At 37.0% G+C, this 17991-nt stretch overlaps 1 protein-coding gene across 1 annotated transcript in view; it reads right to left on the minus strand.

Annotated features, from left to right (window-relative positions):
- CFAP44 (cilia and flagella associated protein 44) overlaps window positions 1–17991 on the minus strand; it is a gene marked incomplete at both ends in the record, with an annotated part of 44595 nt that overhangs the window by 17303 nt on the left and 9301 nt on the right. Inside the window, 14 exon segments of the mRNA XM_079549941.1 lie at window positions 290–452; window positions 875–930; window positions 2752–3022; window positions 3812–3957; window positions 4421–4636; window positions 5675–5827; window positions 8712–8822; window positions 9720–9929; window positions 12509–12603; window positions 13845–13944; window positions 14996–15043; window positions 15436–15591; window positions 16575–16739; window positions 17256–17370. Coding sequence (XP_079406067.1) covers window positions 290–452; window positions 875–930; window positions 2752–3022; window positions 3812–3957; window positions 4421–4636; window positions 5675–5827; window positions 8712–8822; window positions 9720–9929; window positions 12509–12603; window positions 13845–13944; window positions 14996–15043; window positions 15436–15591; window positions 16575–16739; window positions 17256–17370 — 2005 coding nt within the window.

The following is a 17991-nucleotide window of genomic DNA, read 5'->3' on the forward strand; positions in this document are numbered from 1 at the left end:
TCCTGACAGTTGGGTTTTGCTAACAAATATTTTTGCCCCGATGTCAAGAGTTTCATGAACATTAACACAGTCCTTTATTTCAAGAGCTATTCAGATCTCCACAGAAAGCCATATTTTTTTCCCCACACACACTTCTTAAATGGCACAACTCATCAGTCGTGAGTCCTGGCAAATTATGTAATTGAGTATACTAGCCCATAGCACTGGACATCTTTGACCCCAACATATTAGGCATCAACATTTTAGAGAGTTTCCCTAATAGCAGATGACTTATGAAAAGCAAACAAACCTCTCTTTGCAGTTGCATGTGCTTTGGTAACTCCTGATTCTTTTGAAGAAGAAAAAGAAACTCCTGTCTTAGTGCTATTAACTTCTCTCTTTTCTTGCTTTTCTTGTCTTCAGCTTCTTTCATGATCCGTTCATACTCCTTTTTCTGCTTGACTTCCTCAATGCTGAAAATGCAAGAAGGAAATGGTATTATCACAATGAATAGAGGAAAGATTACAATTTATGTAACCTTTTAGATTTCCTTGACAGCCTTAAACTTCAAGGGGACTCAACGTCTCTGAAGGTAACTTAGAAAGAAGCCAACTTACTGTATTCTCACACTGTTTTAACATCTTAGCGCTATGGCTTTGATCCTGTGTTCTCTGAAATTACAGAAGTCTCAGAGTGATAAATTTTAATTATTTCCACAGAAAAGTAGAAGAAATGGAGGCAAGCCTGAAAAAAATTTGTGTGTAATGAGGAAATGACCCAAACTGAGAGTGGTCAACTCCTCCCTTCTCTTCACAGTGAAAAAGAGAAATATAGTCTGACGGAAGAGCTGCTAATGCTTGGAAATCTCTTCCAACATTATTCAAGCATCTCTTACTTGCAAGCACTGGGATCCTCAATGTCTTCAGCAGCCTTCTCCTTCAGTAGACCCATCTGAAATACAAATGTCTCACCTTTAAACAAACAATAATAGTTTTAACAGACAATAAAGCTTTTACAAAGATTAAGATAGAATTCCCATTTTTTTCTCACAAAATCAAAAGAAGACCTCATGATCAATGCTGCTATACTAGTCTTAGGTAAAAGGTTGTATCATTTCAAGAACAAGAAATAATTTTAAGTTAGTTTACATGTAAAAGAACAAATGAAGCTGAGTTCTTTGGGACGGAAGTCCTATATTCTTCCCATCAACGTTAACCCCTACATCACTGCTTGTCCTGGATTCACTGTCCCATAACTTTTGGTTCTTCACTGCACAGACCCCACAATTACATATAATTCTCCTGTCCCCACTAACTGCCAGGCTGACAAGACACATCCTATCCCAGGCTAATTCCAAGTTACAAGTGCAATTCATCTGGTTTGCTTCTGCTGATTGTGCAATGGGTTCCCAATTGTTAGCTGCTAGGATTGATGGATGGACCCTGCAGTCATACAAGCTGCATTTCCTTAGGAAATCATGCTTTAAGACATGAGGGTGGCCTATCATAGTGAATGCTGTGGTACTAAATTGATCTGTAATTTAACTTGATTAGTTTCAGAGGACTTATATTTGATTCTCTAGGAATCTCATTAAGTTTAATTATGATGGAATTTAAAAAATCTTCCACATGATTTAAAACTCGAATAGATACTTAACGAAGATAAACTTCCCTATTAGGATGGTCATTAAGCAACACTGCCAGCTGCACAATAGCAATTAGCCATAAAGATCTTTATATAGAGCTATTCGTATATTTGGAATGCTAAAACTATATATATGCAATATAATTGCATATTAATTACTACTTGTAAAATGGGGGCTAATAAGGCTCTGATACCACAGGTTACAATCATTTGCTTTGTTTAAGAAAATAATTTTTAGTCTATTTGCAGTGCTAAACATTCTTCTAATACAGGTCAAGAATTTCCCCTAGCATGAACAATATAATCCAAATAACTAAAATCCCAATTTCCTCTCTGTCTCCTTGCTAAAAATCTTTCAAAAAGTAGTTACTGACTAATATTAAAAATATTTTAAAATCTGATTTATGTTGATACTTATATTTTAATGTATATTGAATGCATAATCATTACAAAATTAATTGCATATGATAGCACTTCCTTACTCCAAAGTTTTAATTGCTTCTTTCAAGTTAGTTTTGTTTCATTCAAGCATTCAAGAAATTTTTAAAATGTGTGGTTGCTGATATGTCTCTCTTTTTGCATATTATCAGTAGAATACTTGTTATCAAATTCCAGTGTCATCTCCCAACTTGTATTATTGTATATTAATGGCACCAAAGGCATTGAGAAACTATACAATTGGAATTTTCCAGTACTAATTTTGGAATCCCCATACAAAGCAGAATCATACTCTACTGGAATAAAATCCAAGAGAGACATTAAGTATGCCATATCCTTGTGGTTTTTTTTCATGCTAGATATGTCTGTGATTACATCTTCAAGTCAGTACACGCTATGTGTACTGGGAGAAAAACATGAGAAGGAGCAATGCAGTCATATTGCCTTTTTACTAGGAAAGGCTTTGCAAGAACTCTTCTTCTAAATTGTTTGGGAAATCTTAGCATTTGCTATGAAAGATCTATGATGCCAAATTATTGAACTGGATTATAGCCATTTGCAGTAGCTTCATAGGCCTAATTCACTGAAATAAGTTAGCAAGGCATGTAATCAAAATTGTTCTGGAACCAGAGATGCAACAATCCATACAATAAAAACGAGAGTTTGGGGGATTTTCATTTAGTGACTTACCCTAGGAGGAGGGATTTGGGCTTTTAACTCTTCATGAACATCCTCTGGAGACAAGATGTTGAAGGTAAAAATGTTCCCATCTCCTCCACAGGTAATCAGAAACCTATCATCATAACTACAGCAGATCCCCCGGATCTGGCCATAATCATTGTCATGTACACTGAACGACCAGTATGCCTTCAGGGTGTTCACTGAGAGGTCTTTATCTTGGAGAGGATAAACACGTAGGGCACCATTCTGCATCCCACAGAACATCAGTAGTCTGCTGGTACTGTCAAATAGGAAACCAGAAACAATAATACTATGTAACTTGCAACAAGTAAGCACAGTACTTCTAAAGAACAGATAACGTAGCTGAATAAACAGACCCTTCCCAAGTTCATAAGCAGGCAGCAAGGTATTTGAACAATTTAAAGTATGTGTGGTATTACTACATACTTTTTTACAAGTCAGCTGGCTTCTAGTAATGTTCTAGCATCTGCTGGGTATCACAGAACTAGTCTCAGCCCTAAATTGGGCAACGTAGCAAATAGCTAGTGCAGAGTCAGAGAATCAGTTTTCCTTCCCAATCTCCATCTAGTGCAGATGGCGGCCAAGTAGAATGCAGACATAGAATGTGGATTAAAGTCTGAACTAAACCTGCCTCCTAAGATGTAGATCATATTTAGCCTTACAGGGAACCCTGACACTGGGATTCTGAAAACAGCTCACCCTTTTCATTCGTACTATTCACAGAATATCCTGAGAAGTCTACATTTGTTGGACAAAGGAGATGGACTGACCCCTCAATATTCTCCTTGAGAGCTAACCGTGTCCTTTCACTGCTAACCAGTGAAGAGAACCAATGGTGATCTACAGTCCAACTAGAAGGGTCGCAGAGGCTTCTAATGGTTCTCCAGTAAGCATTAAGTGAAAACTGGCACCAGAAGAACTAGGAAGTTCCTGTACACTTGAATTGACCCACAGTTTAAAAGGGACCAAGTGGTGTACTCTCCTCCTTTTCAAGTTCAGTTTCATCAAGCTTAATAACAAAGTTATCTTCTACACTAAACTGTTTTACCAGAAGGAGATCTGGTGGATGGGGTTGTCATCAGTGTCCTCAATAGGAATCACTTCAAAAGGTTCATCTTGCCTGTTTTCAGGGTCTTCTTGGTGCTCATTTGAGGAGAATGCACAGTGATAAAGGAAACCTGAGTCATATCCACCCTGAATTGAAAAAACATAAAGAAATGGTAACAAAAGAACACTGAAACAGTTGGATGCAATTTTCTGTAGAATATTTTTCTGTCCTAAGGATAGCTTAAAAAACACATCTAGAGAACCTAGATACTCACAGAGAAAATCTATAAATATGATTGGCATTACAATGCAGCCAGTAGAATCAATATGTTAAAATTCTACTTCCTACTAGAAATGGAGCAGGTTAGTCTTTTTGCCTGTTCAGATGTCATGGACAACACTAACTGAAAAATTTCTGAATTGGACTAACACTACTGGTTTACTTCTAAAAGATAATTGAAACCATCAACTGTGATGGGAATTCTGTATTCCAGAGACTGCAGGTTTCAAATAATGAATTTCTGAAGACAATCAGATGAGAGTGCAATGTTGCCATATCTTGCAATCCAAGCAATTTAAAAAAAAAAAGAAAAAAGAAAAAAGGATTTACCAAGGAAAGCCAAAATTTCCCAGGTGCTGAATAAAACCCACAGAGAATGGGGCTGGGCTCCTCTGGTATGTAGATTGGCGGCAATGGCTCTTCTTCTTCTTCAGGTTCTTCTTCTTCCACCTCCTTTCCCATCTCCTGTAGCTGCTTTATCCGTTCGAGTTTTGCTTTTTCCTTCTCTTGCTTTTTTCTCTCCCTCAGTGCAATCTCCTCTTCCAGCTGTTAAAACAAGCAGTGAAACACAGAGATGTGAAACCAATGCAATTCATGAATTACTGACTGAAGTAGTCTCATAAAGAAAATTCAAGGTGGTTCTGGCATTACATACACAGAAAGAGAAATATCTTTTCCTTCAACTAATCAACCAAACCTCATGGGAATTGCCCATTTCCCCCCTCCACAGTGTTTAAATCAGGTCATTGGAAACAGAAGCCATTCTGCATAAGAAGCAGACTTCATCATTTCCTCAAAGAGATTATTTCCAATATTAACCACTGTTAGTATACTTCTTACGCAGAAATTTTCCTGGGAAGGATAAAAAGTGCCTGGAAAGCTGATTCTAGTCAGATTCTAAGTTGAAGTTCAGATTCTAAGATGTCACTGATACATACAGTACAAGAGATACATACAGTAAAAGAGGGAAACTGTAATGGACTTGACTTCTTAAAACTAAAGGAAGGACACAAAAAATCTTTCCATTCAAGCCACCTTCAGCAAAAACAAATAGCCAAAAAATTGTCTAGAACAGGTTTTTCCTAAGAAAATATTTGATAGAAAGTCACGAAGAAATGCCTAGAAAGGGTCTCAAAAGATTGTTCTTTTGTCCCAGAGCAGCATAAGTTGAACCTAATGTATTATGTGTTGACATTCTCCAATCTACACTTTATAGATCTCCTACTATGGTGATTCCACGGTCTATGTAAACTATTTCGGTGTTTCACCTTCCTAACTGTTACATCTTTCCTCACACATTATCTAAAACATTCTTGTTGCAACTTATTAATTATTGACCTATTCTCCCAGAGGAATGAGATGACAACATTTTCTATTTTCCTAAGACTTACTATGTCTTATAATGTGTATAAATTTATATTTATATTGTCCTCTTTTGACTAAAACAAACAAAACTGCAAAAAAAAAACTCAGCACACAATACATTCAGTCTTTTCTTAGACACATACAGAGAGTAGAAACTCCAGGAGGAAGCTTTGTCTTCCGAACATAAATATGGGATTTTTCCAAAGGAGACTTCTTTACCTTGATTCGGGATTTAATGCTATAAAAATGAAAGTACTGTGTTGGCAGGTTTTTGATATGGTAGGTGGATGCCGTTTCCTGTTTCTCAGGGAGAGGGGCAGGAACCTGGAGAACATATCCATTCTCACAAAGGATGAGAAGCATGCTCGCCACCTACACAAAAACACAAAAAACACAAGTGTGGGGCAGGTGTATAAATGGAATTGAGAGAAATGGGAAAAAGTAAAGTAGATGAACCTTCTCAAAATCAAACTCCAGTCAGGAGACATTAGCTCTTAACTGTATTGTTATTTGATTGGATACTCTTATATGGACACCAGAAAGCAGCGTACTTCTCTTATACAAGGGCTGTTCTGAAAGCAATACCTCCTATCTTATTATGTTGGCCCATGATGTCAGAGGTGGCTGTTGGTGGTATGGCAGTAGAGGTGGAACCTTCCCACCAATATTCCCTTACATTTTGTTGCTGTGGGGTCTGACATGGAAGTGTGGATAAAGCAAAAGTGTGGAACTGATTTCCTGCAAGAGGAAAAAATGGCACCCATTGGCATTCATTGACACTTGCTGAACATTTATGGAGACCAAACAGTGGATGTGAGTACAGTGAGGCAATGAAAGGTGCATTTTAGCATTGGTGACATCAACATGAAAGATGAGTCATGTTCTGGATGGCCATGCACAGCTGTCACATCATGAAATGAAGAGCATTTTGATTAGCTCATTTATGAGAATCAGAGGATTACAATCAGGGAACTGTGTACAGAGCTGAAGATCAGCTTCAGTATGTTGGGAACAGAGGTAGCAACATCACAAAGTTTGAGATGGGTCCCACAAATGTTCACACTGCAACAGACAGAAAATTAAATGCAAGCTTGTCAGGACCTGCTGAACCAATGTGAGGCTGAAGGTGACAATTTCCTACACTGCATGATTATCAGTGATAACGTGGTGTCACCACTATGAGGTGGAGTCAAAACGGCAGTCCATGGAATGGTGATGTGAATTCCCCATCAAAGAAAAAGTCCAAGATGCAGCCTTCAGCTGATAAGGTGATTTGCACTCTCTTTTGGGATAGCAAAGGGGTCATCCTCGTGCATTTCCTGGAACCCAGACAAACCATGAACTCTGACCACTTCATTCTGATGCTGACTAAACTGAAGGCTTGAACTTCCAGAGTCAGGCTACAGAAGAAGACATTCTTTCTGCGGCAGCACATTAACATCAGGCATCATACAAGTTTGAAAACCATGGAGCACATTTGCCAGCCTTGCTTGGACTGTCCTACCACACCCACCACATAGTCTGGATTCGGCACCTTCTGACTTTCATCTGTTTGGGTCAATGACAGAGGGATTGCATAGGCAACATTTTCCTAGCAACAATGCTGTCATAGGGGCTATGAAACACTGGGTTGCTTCTGCTAGTGTAGATTTTTCCTCTTGTTCATAACTGGTGAAAATGCATGCCTAATGGCAGTGATCATGTTGAAAAAGAGTGTTTTATAGCTGAAAATTTGCTCTATCAAGTAGTGTTACTGTGCTCTTTGTATCTGTTACACTTTCCATAGAAATAAATAGGACATGGTATTTTGTAGTGACCTGCACATATGTATCCCAGAAAAAGCTAAGGAACTGAAAAAGACCTTGCCTTATACAAAACTGTTATTATACTGAACACCATCAGCTAGGAAGAATCATAATATATTGGGAGTCTGGTAAATTTAAAGATAAATCTGGCCCAGAAGTTAGGAGCTGAGTTTTTGTTTAGATAAATGCTTGAAAATTTGTATGCTTCTATGATTTTAAATCCCTTAATACCTTCAAGACTGGCCTGGGAATCTTGCCAAATGCTATTTAGCTTAAGTTTGTTTGCTTCTTTTAATTGTTAGTACATGCTGAATCTCTCAAAATGCCAGGTCAGGAAGAATAGACAAGGTGAGGGTAATAATTATAAATTCTCAAAACACTAAATAATGCAAGTCTGTACGTAGTTTCAATTTTCATAAGCTACCTGGAGAACAGAGAGATTACCATCTGACCCAACACTAAAAATGTGCCAGGGGATATATTAGAGTTGCTATGGAAACCTTAATAAGGAATCATATCTTCTATAAAATCTCATCCTTAAAAACACATTCATTAAATGTATAGTGTTTAATTACCAAGGTGCTTATTTAAAGAGGAAAAAAACCCAAAACAAACAAAACACTCTGATGCTTGAATTATGTTTAATAAGCATTCACATCTAGCAGTGGAGACTTATTACTTGTAGTAAAAATTACTCGGAGGAACGTGACACATCAAAAACATGATGGGTACTTTTCGGGTAGTAAGAAGCATCTTGTTTTCAAGCAAAGGACCCAAAATGTAACTGTTTGACCAAAACCTGTCAGTTCTGCTGTAAGATAAAGTTCATGCTAGCAAGAGCTCTTTTCCCAGAGCAGTTTTTAGCTGCTCTCAAAAAACAATACTAGTTGAAGTTTGCCATTGTAAAGCATTATAATGCTTCCTGGTAGCCACTTTGTATTAAACGTAGTGAACTATCTTCCTTCCAAATAACAATACTGGACCAGCAAAAAATTCGTGTTACCATAATCACATCACATTTGTAAAGAACTATCAAGAATCTATTTGTTTATGTCACTGAATGACAATGAATACTTAGCATAAGTTCAGAGAAACACACAAAAAATTTCTTGATGTGCTCTGGAAGTTTTGTCTACAACTGCAAATGATTGTATTAATAAGGGCAAAAGGCACAGGCTTGCTAGTTCAAGGCAGGTACTCAAAATACTGCACAAAATTCTGTAGCTTATCTATGTTTCTATTGTCGATTATGCAAAATCCAGCATTTATCCAAAGTGACTGGGCTAGAGGTACAGCTACACAAAATCTATCTTTCATTCTGAAGGTGTGTAGAAAAAAGCAGCAAAACATGTTTTGCACTGTGTATAGAGAACGTAGCTAGATTGATGGACCTTCACTGGTTTTCATTCTGACATAGCAGAGAAAGGAAAAAACAAGCATGCATTACTCACATGAGAAGGTGGAGACCACTGTAATGCCTGCACAGCCCCAGGGACATGGATGAATCCTATTGGCTTGTATTCATCTTCAACAGCAAAAAAGAAAACTGTTTTGTCTTTACTCTGAAGGGAAAATAAAATAAAATAAAATAAAATAAAATAAAATAACATAAAATATCATTACTGATTGAAAGCTGACAAAACATCTGAACGATTTTAAGTACTGTGTGAAACATCCTTCATATGTTCTTCGGCTAGATGAAGGGATTTGCAAGTGCCTTAGAACTCAGAATTGGATTTTCATCATTACAGTGAGGGGGAATAATAATCCTGCTCGACTTCCTCTAGGCTGCTGAGTAAAGCTGTAGGCCTCAGTCATCCTTATGAGCCTCTCCTGGCACCTCAATTTAGGCAACTTTTGCCCACTGCTCCAGGAACTCACCTAAAGGTTAGGCCCAGGTCTTCAGCCCAAGCCTGAGCAATGTCAGAGGTATACCTGTTGTATTCTGATGTTCCCAAACTGTTGTCTGGATTTCCTGTTTTCCTCTGATGTGGCTTGTTACCTGTTTCCAGTTTTCTGACTGGAAATCATTTCAAAGCCTAGCAGACACACTGAAAAACTGATCAGTTGATCTTGTTGCAATGCAAAACAGTGTTGGGTATCTACTGGTGTTCTACCATGCTGGTGTACGAATGGACTTGCTTTTACTAGATGCAAGATACTACTAAACTAATTCAAAAATAAGCCAAATGCGTCTTCAAAAGGGATTACAGAATTCACATTAAACAATCCAGTAATTCAAAAACAAGTTGTATGTATTGCATGATTGCTTTCCTTCAGGAAACAATGTGTGCAAACAGATCCTTCTCTTCCCCTGGCATTACTGAGAAGTACAAGAAGCAATCAACAGCAATAACAGAAGTATAACTGCATTGTCAGCGACCAAAATTTGCCTTAACTCTTTAGATAATCTTGGAAGTTGTTGCCTAATAAAAATAAACAAAGGAAGTGATACATACCCCTGTGGCAAAGACATCTCCATTTCGTTCATATGCCAAGGCTGTGACTGCAGTAGTATGAGGTTTAAAAGCTTGTTTCAGATTTATCCCTGCATTTCTTATATTGGGCTGTTCTGCAAGAGTGGGAAGTCCTTTGGGATCATAAACTTCAATTATGCGGACAACACCATCTTCAAACCCCACAGCAATTAGACTTCCTTTAGGATTTACCTTTGAGTGGAAGAATGAAGGAAAAAAAAAAAAATCACAGTGTACCTCAGGGAGTTTAGAATAATTATCTGTATGTCAGGTGTTCTGCTGTTAACTTGTAACTCATCTTACATGTATGTGACCAGGGAAATTTTGTTTATTCTTTCTAATAAGCCACCATAAAGGGAAGGGTAGGACTGAGTAAAGGTGATGGTGAGGGGTGGTTAGATACATTCATTGGTTTGGGTTTTTCGTCTGTTGTTTTCATTTTACTTATTGATGACATGCTTTGAGACTGGAAACATTGGTGAAGATATAGTTACAACTGATGAGGAAAAGGTGGTTCCTACAGATAGGTATCCATATCAGAATCTTCTTAAGGAGAAGATTTGAAATTCAAAAAATAATTATTATACTATCCTGAATATAATATTTGGCATTGAATGTGGGTATAATATTTGAAGAGATGCGGGCATAAACTTGTGTCTGGCTGACCATGTAAAGTTCAACTGTCAGCAGGGACTTGAGACAGAAATATGAGGTTATGGAGACTTTAACTAATTTCCGTTGAGGGTAATACAATTGATAAAAATATAGTCAGACTTAAACTGTGAGAGAGAAGAGTTAGCAGAAACAATCTCATGTTTTAGCTGGATCTATCTGGACTTGCAGCTGATAATAGCCATATGCAGTAGCATCTTGAAGTGATCTACAAGCTGAGTCAAATTCAGCTATGTTGCAAACTGCACCATCACATATATAATGTTATGCACAGGCTGTAATAACGTGAACATTAATGTATGCTAGAAATGAGACCAAAATGAAAATTGCTGTGTGAGGAGACAAGGGTGAATGGATAAGATTGGAGAGCAGCTGGTAAAAGCACAGTGCTATGTATGAAACTATTATGGAGGTTATTGTAGGAAGCCAAGTGTAACTGCTTTTTTTTTTTTTTAATCTTGAAACGAGCCTATGTCATCGTATCTTAAAAATCATCTCTGTAATAAGCAGGTACATGGCAACTTTGCTCACTAGATGATCAGAAGTAGTCAGTCACTCGTGGTCTTCAGATCTGTGGCCCTGCACTTCACTTCCTCCAGCAAATCTGCATCTTCACTCTTCTGGGGAGCCCAGCACTGGACACAGTACTTCAGTTGTGGTCTCACAAGCACTGAGTAAAGAGGAATGATCACCTCCCTGACCAGCTAACAACAGCCTTCCTAATGCAGCCAAGGATGCCGTTGGCCTTCTTTGCCATGATGGTACATTGCTGGCTAATGACCAGCTTGGCATCAATCAGAATCCCAAGATCTTCCTCTGTGAATCTGCTTTTCAGCTGGTGGGCTCCCAGGAAGTACTGATGCCTCTGGCATTCCTACCCAGATGCAGAGCTTTGTATTTTCCCTTTGCCAAACTCCATGAGATTCCCCTCAGCTCAGTTCTCCAGCACGTTCAGGTTCCTCTGAATGGCAGCACAACCATCTGGCCAATCAGCCGCTCCTCTCAATATTTATCCTCTGCAAAGTTACCAAAGGTGCACTCTGTCCCAGTATTCAGGTAATTAATGAGGAGTATTGGTCCATGTAATGACCACTGGAATACACAACTAGAGGCTTCTCTCTAACTGGAGGTTGTGATACTGATTACTGATCATTGCCCCCTGAGGCCCATTAAATTCAGGCAATTTAATATCTACATCGCTTACCTAACTTCCATTTTGGCAGCTTGTCTACGAGGATGTAGTGGGATAGAGATGCTCTGAAGTGTGTGAATTATGTGTTTTCTTAGATTAGAAGTGCAAATTTTCAAATTCATTCAAGAACCTTAATCTACATGCAAGTATTTAATGAGAGTTAAGAGAAGCTAGGGAGACTAAATATCCCTGCTTTTTCAGTCTGTGTTTAGTATCAACTTTCGTAAAACTGATCTGATTTTGTTCTGTAATGCTGTACAAGCTATTGTGGTGACATAGTGAATGTTTTGGTCATCACCTAATAGAATTTCTGCAAGTGTAACTGTAATTCCAGTCACACAAGTGTACTGTCTCAGTGCTGCTGTCCTTACCTTCAAAATTCAGCAAAAGCACTCCATAAATCTGCTTGTAGTGAAACTTTAAGAACATAATTAGATACTATTTTAATTAAAATTAGTAAATATGTCTAAAAGTGATAGACTCCACAGTCTACAAATGATCATTTCTGGTAACAATTTTTTTATGATTAATCTCCAAATGTTTATGGATTTTCCGGGCTGTCATTTTGACACGTGTTAACTAATTTATGTTAATTGCCAATTGCTCTGCTTAGATTCAACAGAAGTTGTTAGTCTATAAAGTAACATTACTTCCCAGAACACACACACAGATCTGATTTTAAAATTTCACAGAGTTGGATACCCGACAACTCACAGTAAAATCAAATTCTGCACTGTATATATGTACATACTGGTACACAAGTTTATACATACATACTAATACAGTAAGTTCCAGCATGAACTAAACAGTAGCTTCTTTAATATTTTGCATCATGAGGATTTTCCTTGATGCTTGCAGACTTGTAGGTCCTTTATGAATTTTTGTTAACACGCAAATAAAAACTTACAACATGAGGTGCCCATGACAATGCTGTTCCTCCTTGTTTAAATTTAATTTCACTCTGTTGACTGTTGCTGATGAAATCATAGATACGCACTGACCCTGCATGTAAAGGAAACAATAGGGATTTATTTCTTACAATGTCACTTCCAGTTTAAGATTAGTGGAGAAATTTCTATTTATTTGAATGAAAAGCTGTATGGAAAGTTATTAATTTCTCTCTTTCAGTATCAAACATACACCTAGAAAGACATAACTGATGGTTACGAAGTAGTATGGTGCTCATCAACAAAATATAAACTTACTTCACTCTTTTAAATCACCCCCATGAGTTGTTAGGGCTGAGGGGTGTAATAAGAAGTCCCATGCTTTTGAAGAGAACACCATGTTTAATTTTTGAGTAATTGCAGAACTGGATTTGTGGACTACTATAAGGGAAATCTGTACTGGCAACATAGGAAAAGGTGATACACTACTACTTGGAATTGCCTAGGGAGGAAAATATTTAAGTGGATGGAAATGGAAGATTTTCCAAAGAAAATCCAATTTCACCAGAGGTAGATTAGTAGACACACATTGATTTGCATTAAATTCCATTCCAGCTGGTAAATATCTTAAGTGTAATTTGCTCAACTGTAACAAGTTTATCTTCAGGCTAGAAGTGCATGTATATTGTATAACACAGACAAATGACAAGGTACAGCTGACAATAATGGAGTTAAAGACCTTGTAGCATTTTCTAAGCATCATAAATGACACTGTTAATGTTCTGTCTTGTGGTTCTTCTTTCAAATTGTGGTAAGGCTAACAGTAAGAGGCATAAACAGCAATATTTACATAACTTAAATTAGTATATATAACTAACATGTTATCTGTTGTTGAGAGTGAGATAGTTATTGCTTTTTCTAATAAAGCCACAAATACTAATATTCACAATGACTTACACAATGGTTGAAATGTAAGTAATTCCTTACAAAACAAAGACCCCAACACTTACCAGTCTGGAGGCTTGAATACAAATGCTGTTATTCAAATGTCTCATCTTTTCAGCTCTTCCTTCAGAACAATTTACAAATCTCACCATTAAAACCTTTTCCCATTAAAAACTTTTCCCAGGAAAATCCCAGGCTTTTAAGATGAGGCAGTCCCAAAATAGTACTTCAAAACGTTAATGACTTGTCCTAACTGTAAAAGAACTAATCCCAGGAATAACACTTGTCTGTAAAGCAGTTTTTGAAGAGCAAATACACAATTTGTTCAAAAGAAAATAGTTCCAAACCAATCATCATTGCTCTGAAAAAGACGATTACAGTGGTATAAGAACAAAGGAATTGTGTACTTACGGTCAAGAGCAGTGGTGGCCACAAGGTATGTCATGGGAGAGACACTCATGGCCTCAATCCTTCTAGAGTGAAAGGTGCAGAGGCACTCTGGATCACGGGTCTGCCGTGTGAAATAGAAAAACACAAGTTTTTCTATGTGCTTAGAAGTTATTACTAGCTATAACTACAGTCAACATGAAAAATCTAGGCAAAATTTAAACAAAATTTGCCAGGCATGAGTTGCCTATAGGCAACTTTTTAAAATTATTTTTATTTATTTATTTATTTATTTTAAAGCTCAAATGTTCATTAAAAGATCATGAGCAAACAGCAAACCAGTACGGGAACATTAAGTTGATTTAGAATGCCACCATTCTCAGCGTAAAAATAAGGGGAACTATAGCATACCCACTTCCATTAAGTACTTTAAGCCTAGAATTAACATTTTTAGCAAAAAGTTGAAAATACTGTCAAGCCTAGGGCTTGTAATACCTGGGAAATTTTTTCATCATCCAAGGGATTCAATTTTCGTTGTCCATTCTTTACCTTATTTTTTAGAGCACGTTTTAATAATCTTTTCTAATCGTTAAATTCTTGAAACATTATTTAGCCATTTCCCTAAAATTTATTCCAATCAAAGGAAATATTCCCATTAGTTTTAATATGTCCTGGAGCAAAAATTACATGCTTTCATTTTACCTTGTCATCTATTCCTTCATCAAAAACACCTCCAGCAGTAATAATAGAAGTCAGTTGGATAAAATATATGAAGTGCATATGTTCTCCTTGTTTTTCCTAGTTTTTCTTTTTGTGATTAGGAGGTAACGTAGCGATTGTTTCAAATACACCAACTAAATAGAATATATAAGGAATCCTTGAACTCATTTCCTGCACACATGCAACTTTTATTTCCAGTTTAAGATAATTTGAATTTAGCAGCCAAAATTCAGGAAGCAAAAAAATCAATAATGACTTTTGACTATAATGACTCTGCAGGATTATCAATAATATTATGGAAAAAAAAAAAAACATTTGGAAAAAGATCTGTTTCAACACAAAATTTTCAGCTCTGCAACTTCACTAACCACAAATTTCATTGTAGATGCATCTCACATAGTTAAAACAAGTTACTATAAAGGAAATGAAGAAATCGAAAAAGAAAATAAACTTACTATGTTTGAAAAAGTCAAATCCAGCTTCCAGATCTTTCCATTGGCATCCTGAAGAAGCAAAAAACCAAAACATGTAACTTGAACATTTTCAAACCTCAATGTGGAAATAAAAGTGCCCACAATAACTTCTTCAAAAATTCCTTAGTGATTATCACTGTGAAAATGAAATGACTGAAGTGGTGATGTTGGTCTCACCAGTCCTACCAACAGGTCCAGGACAAAAGAACTTGAATAATAAATTTTGACGCTCTCCTACTCTTAGGCAGCTCGGGCTCTGCAAACCATAGACTTACATGTTACTACACAGCAAATACAAATCCAAAAGATTGATTCTACAGAAAAGAGATGCACCAACCTGTAAGGTATTACTGCTATTCATTAACATTGCCTCTGTCATTCATTTTCTCAACAGGGCTGTATGTACTTTGAGTGTATCTTACCTGAGCATACCAAAAGGGCTGTCCACAGTCATAAATTTTACACATGAAACTTAGACTGACATTTTTGCCAACTCGAAGTTCATTCATAGGCTCTATCTCCAATAACCCTGTCTCATCCACAGAATCAGCAGGATCTACTGCCTCAAAGTTCCATACCTTCAAAGAATTGAAAACAAAAGAAAGAGACCTGGCTTTTATTAGGTCAGATTATGTTTTCACATGCAATCAATAGAGAAATTCAAAATCTTGACAAACCAAGAGAGGATACATTCTACAGGTAAAGTATGACAGCACACATCTCACTTTTCTGAATATAACCTGGAACACTGACAATTAGCAAATACCATCTCACACAGTTGAGTGCAATGCAAAGTATAACCTCAGAGTTATAGAAAGTAAGTGTTATCTGACTGCTCTGAGCATTGCTCATACAGAGGCAACATGGAGGAACAAATGGGAAAAGTAACATACCCGTGGTTCTGCTCTGTGGTATGACAACAAAATGTCAATTGGCACCCTTAGAAATAAGTCAATTTTCCTAATGGGATAAAATCAATTTATGAACTATTAAAAAACAACAACAAAAACAGGGTGTTAGACACCTTCTGCTGTCTACAACAGCTTCCTGCTAGTTACCTCGGTCTTTCACAAATGAAGAGAAGACACACCTTGTCTCCCCTTAAAAAGCAGGTACACAACACTGCCAAATTCTTGATAATTAATGGATGAGATCAGAAACTAGTATGAATAAGTAAACCATTTTTACTTTAATTTATAGAATTACGTGTTAACTTCAGGACACCCAGTACTTTTTATTCTGACTGTTTCTCTATTTCAGTACATGTATGTCTGAGATTTAATTAATTTTTGTATAAATGACCTAAGTATTAAAATAACCAGAAAATTAATTTCAATGTTGCCATTGTTTATCCTTTGAAACAACATTTACCAGAATGAAACAGAACCTGATTCAAACACGTGCACTGTGGAGACTGGTCCTTATTCTCATCTAAAAATTAATTCTCAGAAAGCAACTGCAATGCAAAGATGTCTCCATTAATAAGCCCTGGCAGAGAAAATACATGACATCTATCTGCTGATTTGTACACCCAAAAGCAGAGCAAAAAAAAAAAACTCACCCGAATGAAGCCATCTTTTCCAACAGTGACAAGTTCTCCTTCATCCAGAACTATCTGGCTGACAGGGGCATTGTGACAAGGCTGATGTCCAGCTCGACAGAGCTCTACTTTGATGAGGCCCCCTTCCCAAAGCAGCAAGTTGCCCCACTCAGCCCCTGAGATAACCTTCAGTGCAAATGGAGAGAAGCACACAAGCAACTGTACTTTACCAGTGTTTCTGCATGGTTAAGAATCTGCTTAACTTAGTGACTTCCTACTACAAAAGCATTAAATAGATAGCAATGCACAGGTATTTTCAAGAGAAGTTGTAAAGGAAGAGAAGATTCAACTTTTAAGGAATATGACATCATTTACCTGCTTACCTGCTCTGAAGTGACTGAAGACATGGCTAACATACTTTTCATTTCTTTACACGAACATATTTACCATGCTATAAGAGGAGTCTCAGTTCTAAACCAATAGAGATCTTTTGTCCAGGAATAATATTAAACATGCTTTTCAATTATTACAAAGCAAGCAACTTTCCTTGGCAAATTACTGTCAATATTAGTTTATTAGAGCAGTGCACTGGGGGTCTAACTCCTATCACTCAGAAGTAAATAGTAACTCTCCAACTTACTCAAACTTTTCATCAAAACACAAGAAGGAACACAAAAATCAATTAAAGTTATTGCGACTTACCTTCCCATCGGGCAGCTCCACATACCCTATAATGTCAGTCACCGCTGTTTTTCCAAACCTACCCAAAGCTCCTTGTAACTTGAGACCAGTGAATGTGTGAGCCATCTTCCAGAACCTGAGTAAAGGAAGCACATCCCTCTCTGATACAAGATTTCCTAGACACGCTCTTCAGTCTCTCTGACATTGTAATTATCTTACCAGGGATTCCATTTTGTTCATTCCTTACTACTTTTCACAGGAGACCTTGTATATTTTTGTTTGTTTATTTTAATGAGATAAAGCTTTGTAAACACACAAACTTTCCCATATATTACCTTTAAGAAAAACCCAGGAGAATTTAACACTATTATTTAAAACAAATAACTGTTAAATTAACAGCTATATCTTTCCAGATACAACCCATACACATACTTCTAGTTGCCTATTTTACTCTTGCTATCTCTAGTGTATGATGTTTAACTCTGTAAATCCAAGGGACTAAATTCTTCTCTAATTTTCATACAAACAACTCCATGAACTTGAGTGTGACCGTAAAAATCTCAGTGAGCAAAAACTTCTACCCTAGACCTTCACAGCTATTCCTAGTCAATCATTATATTTTTTGCAGTATAAAATATTGTTTTAAATTACTGTTTTACAGAAAAATAAACATATACTGCAATTAGGGATGGTACACAGTGTGTGCAGGAAATGTTACATTTAAGTTAAGTGCTGGAAATTAGCATTTGAATACGTA

The sequence above is a fragment of the Tetrao urogallus genome (genome assembly GCF_951394365.1).
Source record: "Tetrao urogallus genome assembly, chromosome: 1".
Lineage (NCBI taxonomy): Eukaryota > Metazoa > Chordata > Aves > Galliformes > Phasianidae > Tetrao > Tetrao urogallus.